The sequence below is a fragment of the Curcuma longa genome, chromosome 11 (genome assembly GCF_044706935.1).
Source record: "Curcuma longa cultivar G26 ecotype Majalengka, Jawa Barat chromosome 11, ITB_CL_G26_1.1, whole genome shotgun sequence".
NCBI lineage: Eukaryota > Viridiplantae > Streptophyta > Magnoliopsida > Zingiberales > Zingiberaceae > Curcuma > Curcuma longa.
The window spans coordinates 1,856,369-1,864,480 of NC_133871.1; the positions used below are offsets into that span (position 1 = coordinate 1,856,369).

The window sequence follows — 8,112 nt, forward strand, 5'->3', positions numbered from 1 at the left end:
ACCCCTCCTCTAGTTTCGACCTTTTTTCAAAAAAATATCTTTATTTTTAATATTATTAGTATAGCAATTACTACAATTATGATCTTATCTGCTACAATTATAGATAATTATGATGTATATAATTATAATAATTTCATAATTACATAACAATTATGATTCTATAATTGTTATAATATAATATTAATAAATATGACTTAAAATAAAAAATTTATGTTCTGATAGCTAAGATTAATAATTAATACAACATAATAATATTGATCAAAATAAAATATTTATATTATAATAATTATAAATTACAACAATATCAAATAAAAATATTTTCACAAATAAAAATGAACATCGAATAAAAATATTTTTGAAAACAAAAATGAATTGAAGAGTGATGAAATGTTGTTTTAATAATAAATGAAAAAAAAAACACCCTTTTACAGTTCCAATTAAAAAGAATGTCTTTTTAATTTTTACCTACAATATTTCTTACCCTCATCCGCACCTCAGTGTAAATAATGCATGAAAGTCTCCATAGAAGGACCCAATAAATCAGGCAACTAAGGAACATATGAGTGAGTCTGAAATCTTTCCGAAGTCATGATAAGGTTGGAATAGGGACAAATGTTGCACCCTCTCGGGCTATAGCCCAATCCGCGGTCATTCAATCAAAAAAGGTAGGTCCTGGAATAGAAAAATTTTCATTATCCCAAGGACAATGCCATTGAAATGTTGGATAAAGTCTCTATTATCTACCATATGTAACATATGTTAAATGCAATTCGCGAGGAACACTTTCCCTGATATAATTGTTTTACCTTCATGATCTGGTGCAGAATCCTCTGCAGTTGCTGACCATTAAACCTCTGTTTTTTAGCAGCAACAAACACAAGAAGAACTACAAGAAATTGGACAGTAACACTGTTCTTAAATCTTAATATAGAAGGCACAATGCGAGAAATTTTCTATTTCTACCTCAAGTTAGCTAGATATAAGATTCGAGAATGGAATGATTAATTGCAAACTGAATCATGCTTGTGACGTCCAGCCACTGCAAAAGTATTATCAAGCGAAGCAAAGCTCCAAAGACAAACACTTTTAGATTTTGTACACATTCAATTTCACCAGATGGTTAGTAAGGTGGTGACTAACAGACCTCGTGTGGGTATCATGTGCTAGTTGAAAATGTTGCTCAGGCATCATCAGCGTCGCTGCCGCCCATGTGGGTATCAAGTGCTACCCAGTACCGGTTAGAATCAGGGCCTGTCAATTTAAATCTGCTCCAAGAAGATGAGTATGTTTTTTGCAATGCTTTCACAAATATAAATCTAACCCTTTTTTTAAACATTGCATGTTTGCCATATAATATCTTTCATCTTCAAGTATCCCCTAAATGTCATTAGTTTTGATAAAACTCAGATTAATAACATTTAGTTAAGTCGAATACCTAAAGCTTCCTTGCATTTTATTCTTTTTAAATATTATATCAAAAAAAAACAAAAGAAGTAAAAACTATTGATTACTTTAAAGGCACTTTAATATCTGAAATTTAAAGGATATTGTCAACTATAGTCATTATCTTACTATTTTAATAGAGATGAACTCAAATTTTGAGGTTTAAAATGGTAGATTGGTAAATTTGAAGTGGCAAATATGCAGCCTTTTTTCGAAAAGATTTACTCAAATGAAGTAAATTATATTAGCAGTACCTTTCGAGAACAAACTTTCCTTCCTTGTACTGCTGGTTCTTTTCATGAGCAGATATCTGAAATGAAGCATTGGGTTAAGAGTAGACGCTGATAATAGTAAAACGAAATCAAGGAGAAAAAAATTGAACTAGACTTTACATATTTCCATCCAAGATTAGAGCCGCAACCAACGCAGAAAATATCAGAGACAGTGTGCAGCCCAGTCAGCATCATTCGCTCCTCTTTAGTTCCAGCCGTCACATTCACACTGTTAAGAAATGAGGTGAATTGTTGATTAAATATCCCAAAGAATTGAAAAGTATCAACGAAAATAACGCCGATAAAATGAAAAAGATTTTGAGTAGATGATAAAGACAATTGACAACCATTACTGTTTAAATTTTCTAACTAAAGGGGACTCTTTAGAAAGTATATTGACACAAGTAAATTCAGGACTAGAATTCAATCTACTTAGGCTCCTACATGCTTAAAACCTGTGAAGCCATTAAAATAAGTGATGTCCTATGAATGAAAATAACATTGAATACATAGCACAAATCACAAGGAATTCATGAAACCAATAAGGGATAATGGAAAGGAAATCTTACAGTCATAAACCAGTTAAAAAGGCATTGAACCTCTAAAATTGTGTGATTCTCTCTATCAATGTTCATTCAAACAACAATGTGAAGGTAAATTTCATGACTGCCCTCTAAAAAACCACTACAGCAGTAGCTTGCATCAACAAAACTGTTTTGTCCATTTTCTTATCTATTTAACTAATCTGAATATCTAAAGTCGATTTGTATAATATTTTTATGCAAAATGTCCACTTAAGTCACAAATCTTGGTAAACTAGTACACTGAATAAAACTAACCACATACGGATTAAAAGACCTGAGGAGAAGTACCAATTTTATGTCTCAGTCTGGTCGTAAAATGATCTGTATAAACATGTACAAGGCCACCTGGCTACTGGACACCTTAGTTAAGGCAAATCATTACTGGGAGGACCTAGGATACGTCACAAACAGCTCAAGGAAAAAGACATGAATGTAAAGTTTGTAGCAATAAGGTAGAGGTCAGTCTAGCTTGGAAGTTAAGACATTGGGTACCGGCGAAACATGGTGAGCAACAACTGCAGCAAGGAGGTTGCTGATCGTTGCCATTGTGGAGTGCGCCATGCGTCTAGGCTTGGAAGCTCGTGAAATATGATGTCAATAGCTGTGAGAACTCTGGGCTATGTCATCAGGGGAAACCCAAAGGGACAGCTGAGCAACTTCGTGAAGGCACCTGTGAAATTTTCTCCTCCATTATAAAGAATGATGGGGGGTAACTGATGGAGTTTTCACGAGGGTGGTCGTGCCATGTTTGTCAAAGTAGTGTGGTGGTTTTGGGCATGACAATAACACCAGATTAGTTGAAGAGGTAGGATGGGAGTGGAACGGCCAACCCACTAAGCACGAGAATAAAGGGGGTGGATGCAACACCCTACATCAAACCTCCATGATGAAAGAGGGGGATAATGTGGGAATCTATACTTTTGCTTTCCTTTTCTTTGTTATGTTTCTGTTAAGAATGAAGAGGAACTACTTGTGACTGCATTGGTTTGGAATGTTGCATGGTCTCTCTTTGTGAGAAAGAGAGAGAAAGTTTTCCACATTCAGAAATACCTGCAAAAGGATCAAGTTGAGTCACCTGTTTACATAGAGTATTGTGTCTGTATTCATGTAGTGGGTTATGGTGTTAATGATCAACTCAAATATTGCCAAGCCCGAATGCAGCATTCACACTACAATGAACACATGATAAGAACACATGTCTCGATCTGTAATATCATTGCCTACATTTTAACAGGTCAACCATAGTATGAAAGCAAATCATAACAACTGTATCAGACCCCAAACAGTTCACAAGTCCTTGAATTGACCAGGAGAAAAGGAAGTGGAAGCTTAGACGGAGGTAAAATGATAAGGCAACTTACACCTTCTGGAAGAGATAAGCCTTCCCATGTCTGCAATGGAAGGACTGTACACACAGAAATTGAATAGACATCAATATATTATTTAACTCATTCATGGAGTGAAAAATTAAACTTAACTATGTACAATTTTACTTGTTCTTTCCATCTCTATTCATCAATTTCAAGTTAAATGTCCAAGAAACTAGTTGAACATGTAGCAGCACTATGGGACTTGATAATGGGACAACAATAACAGACACTGTCACTGTTTTAATAAGACAAATTGAATACTGAACAGATCGCTCAAACTTTCTTCAGCAAATGACATGCATAACCCTATCCTATTAAACACGTCTGGATAGAGAAACTAATTGTCATTCCTTAAAAGAAATCTCTCTTAAGCAACTGCACATGAATATCTTTACTAATTAATCACAGTAAATGTCTGTTCATGGATCTCAGACAAAATCAGAACTAGTAGGCAGGTACGAAGTTATTCAATAAATATACACATACAAAGAATATTTGCAGAAACAGCAATTTGCATCAAAATTGTCACAATAAGAAGAAACAATTGGAACAGTTTGTTCCATTAGCTTAGATTCGATCAGCATATTCTAAAATATCCAACAATTTCAGAAGTACAGAACAATGATCTTTTCAAATACCTCAATACCTTACACAGCTAGCAGATTACCCAAGAACAGATTTTATATTAGCTTACTCTGACTGTATTTATACACAGGATAGTATAGACTTTAAATGACCTATCAAAAAGGATGCTTACCATAAAACCCATTACCAAATCTGGGAATGCAGTGATATTAATTATTAAACATCACCTGAGAAATTACAAAACCTGATCTCGAGGAAGTCCACTTTCACCAAAATGGAATCTAGAATCTAGGAACAATCTTTGATAGGGACTATGCACCTCAATTTCAACAAGATACTGCAGAGAAGGATGAAACATTCTGAAATGAGTGGATATATAATGTAAGAGAATGTCCTGGAGAGTTTGACTGGTAGGAACTAGGAAGCCACGAAGCAAGTTCAACTCAAGAAAGATTAGAAACCTACCAGATTGAATGATGCTCAATGTATGATATGATTAATGAATTCAAGTTGACAAGTGATCAACAAATAATGAAATCCAAATGTTTATGGAGTTAAAAGTAGGTGACTCGTGAATGAATTCTCACTCCACTGAGATGATAGATGATTTACACTGCCACGTTCTCTATTCTAAGGCCATAGGATGATTGAAGTGCTAAAAACATCTACAATTACAAGCGTCAATCAGTTAAACATCCAAATAAAGAGGAAAGTGGGTAAAAGCTCTACCTTAAGAAAAATCATGATAAAATTGATTTATCAGTACAAAGTCAGAAGTCAGGTAATAAAATGTAAAAGTGGCAAATAACTGCTAGATATAATTTCTGTTTTAGCAGTACCGCACTGATTAGTTGATTTAGAATCACATTCTTAATTTCCTAAATTCTTGATTACTAAATTTGATTAGTCAATCATCCATCTCAAAAACTCAAGATGTTACGAAATACCAACTTATACATTATTATACCTCCTGCCCTATAGCATGTTAAGTTTAATTCGATGATCAGTTGCCCAAATGCTTGAGTAATGAAATTATAATCTTAGCATCAGGACACAGCTATGTAACTTATCAGATGTCAATTTACACCAGAAGGATTTTGAGAATGATATTGAACTATATGAGAAATGACAACACTAATAAATAGTTATCATTTTGAGTTTTTCACCAATCCATAATGGTGTGGTTGACACCAAGCTGATGTTGCAACGTATTAGCTTTCCATATTGATAAAAATAGGGAACAATGCTCAATTTACAGAAAAGGGAACATAAATGTAACACCAACAATAGTGCTGATTTTTTTCCTACCAATTCTTCTACCACCACTGATCATCTCCATTTCCCGATCTCTTTCGTCCTATTTCCATTTCCCCGGCTTCCTTTTTTACTCTATCTTCCTCAAGCATTTGAGTGCATAGACTATCCCTGCTGTCTAAGAGCATCCCTCCAATAGTTGTTGATCGTATGGCATCCACAGATCATTGCTCTGACAACCCAATATTGTTCATGATTCATTGCAAGCAATCATCATCACCTTGTTGTGTTGTAGTGTGATGCAGAGCCAGGAGCATCATCCCCTAGCATCCATAGCATCATAACATGCAATCAAGTTACCCTTAGAATAGGTAAGATAGCTCTTAGTTAATTAAGCTCATCGTTGTCATATTTTGTTAGTTAATTAAAATACATTACGCTCTTAGTTAATTAAAATATTATATCAATCAATGTTTTCTTTAGTCTCCCTCTACTCTCATGCCTTCCACTCTAAAGCTAAGTTTACTCATGGGAAGGTGAGGGGAGCAGACAAAAGTGTAACCATCAACATGTTTACCTTAGTAAAGGAGAAGATGGAAAGGATGAAAAGGTAATGACATGATTACCATTGCTTTCCCATACTCGTACTTGATTGGCTACCACACACCTCCCTACCTCACCTACAAATATTGCCCTCCCTTTGTCTATAGATGTCATCCACCACCCTCGCATTGACCTCACTAGTTGCCTATGCTCGCCACCCCACATCACGTCAACCTCATGGCGCCCTACCAAGCCGCTTGGCCACATTGCACCAAAAGGGAACAAACAAAGAGGACATTTTCCCCTTACCTTTTGCAAAGATTGCTCTCGCCCACCTAGTATTGGGCAAATGCTATTTTACAACAAGGTCTTTTAGTGGAATCCCACCAGAGCCCTTTCTACTCGAATGTTGTTCAACATAAATTGGGAGAGAACCTCAAAATTTGTACTTTCCTCAATTCTCCCTTCTAAATATATAAATAGGTCCTAATGCTAGATGAATGTATCATAAATAATGGATAAGAATGGTTGTTTAAATAGAAATAAGCTTTTGATGTCCATGTAATTGTTGGGTGTCCCATATGATAAAGGGAAAATTCACAAGACTCTGGTATGACTTGCCATACATTAAGGATTCTAGTCTATCAAACTATTAGAAAACAACACAATAATAATGTAGGAGATGTGTGAGGTTACTAAAAGGATAAAACAAAAACAAATTATCTAAGATCAGCAAAATCTAAAACCAATAAAAGATAAAAGGATAGAAAATAGTTTGAAATAGTATGAACTAGTTCAAATATGATCAATTACAACCATTAATGTACAAGGGGTAGAGGGATACATAAAAAATTTAGGTAATTTAGTAAAAAAAATCCTAAATAAATTAAATGCATACGTTTTCCTGTTAGGCACTGTAATTGTAAAAAGTTTAGTGATTGTTTTCTGAAATATAATTATTCTTTGTAATATAATGTAGTTTTCCAAAAAAACATCTTTTATGATGTATCATTCTTCTCAGTTAAGAAAATTTAGCTCGTAATGAAGATCAAAAGAGGGCATAGGAACACGAAGAATTGGCTAGCCCCCAAAGTTTAACTCAAAACAGAATCGTAGTTTTCTAGTTTTTTGCTTTTATAGCATAACATTCTTCTCGGCTAAAAATTGTTAGCTCGGAAGCTGCTTAACATTGATGATCTATGCTGCAATCATGACACATTACAGAAAAGTTTAACTACAGAACGTAGCCACGGAGAAAAATGAAAACGCTTTGGAACACGGAGAATGGGGCAACCCCCAAAGGGTAGCAAGCAAAACAGAAGCAACGAAGACACAAACCTTGGAGACGACGTCGAGGGAGATGGCAAGGTGGGTCTGGCAATGCTTACAGCTGTAGAACTTTCCCTCGAGGCTAATCAGAAAAAGCCGCCCCCATCCTACCTCTCTTCTTCCCTCCTTCCCGATCGCCAACCTCCGATATCTCGATCACCGCAGCGCTTCCGCTGCCAAAACCTCGTCCTCCTCCTCCACTCAACAAATGCCGATCGAATAAGAGAAAGACGGCCGCGCGATCCGCCCTATGCGCGACGAGGGATCGTCGGGGACTGGATCGGGGAAGCTGGAGTACAAAGGGAGACGAAGAAGACAGGGCGAACGAGTCGATGAGTGTGGAAGCGGAGGCGAGATAAGGCGTGCGGGAGAAGAGTAGAAGGCAGACACGGTCCACAAGTGGGCTGCAACGGTGTCATGCCACGATATCTGATTTAATAAGATGGCGGCTGAAATCAGTAGGGAGAGCGACAACGAGAGGGTAACGATTTCTCCTGCGTTCCCTGTTTCGTGTTGTCATCGATGTAGCTTATCGTTCACGTCACTTTCACCCATATATGGTTTTAGCCCGCTGACATGTGCATCTGCTAATTAGACGTAGTTAAATATAGAAAGAAAAAAAAAACATTTTACTAAATGGCTTTGACGCGTTTTGATATTGCCCATTTATAGGAACGTCAAACCATTCGTGCATACATTTAATATTCAATTAATAAAAATTTATTTATATTC

The 8,112-nt window shown here is 36.0% G+C and overlaps 1 protein-coding gene across 1 annotated transcript in view; it reads right to left on the reverse strand.

Moving 5' to 3' along the window:
- Positions 1-968: 968 nt before the first annotated feature.
- The window catches only part of LOC141840477 (two-component response regulator-like APRR3), a 14,452-nt gene continuing 7,308 nt past the window's right edge, over positions 969-8,112 (reverse strand). Inside the window, exons 7-11 of the mRNA XM_074728472.1 lie at positions 7,390-7,522; positions 3,661-3,704; positions 1,836-1,944; positions 1,698-1,753; positions 969-1,265 (exon numbers count right to left, since the gene is read on the reverse strand). Of these exons, the coding sequence (XP_074584573.1) occupies positions 1,181-1,265; positions 1,698-1,753; positions 1,836-1,944; positions 3,661-3,704; positions 7,390-7,522 (427 nt within the window). The 3' untranslated portion in view covers positions 969-1,180. The remainder of the gene's footprint in view (positions 1,266-1,697; positions 1,754-1,835; positions 1,945-3,660; positions 3,705-7,389; positions 7,523-8,112) is intronic.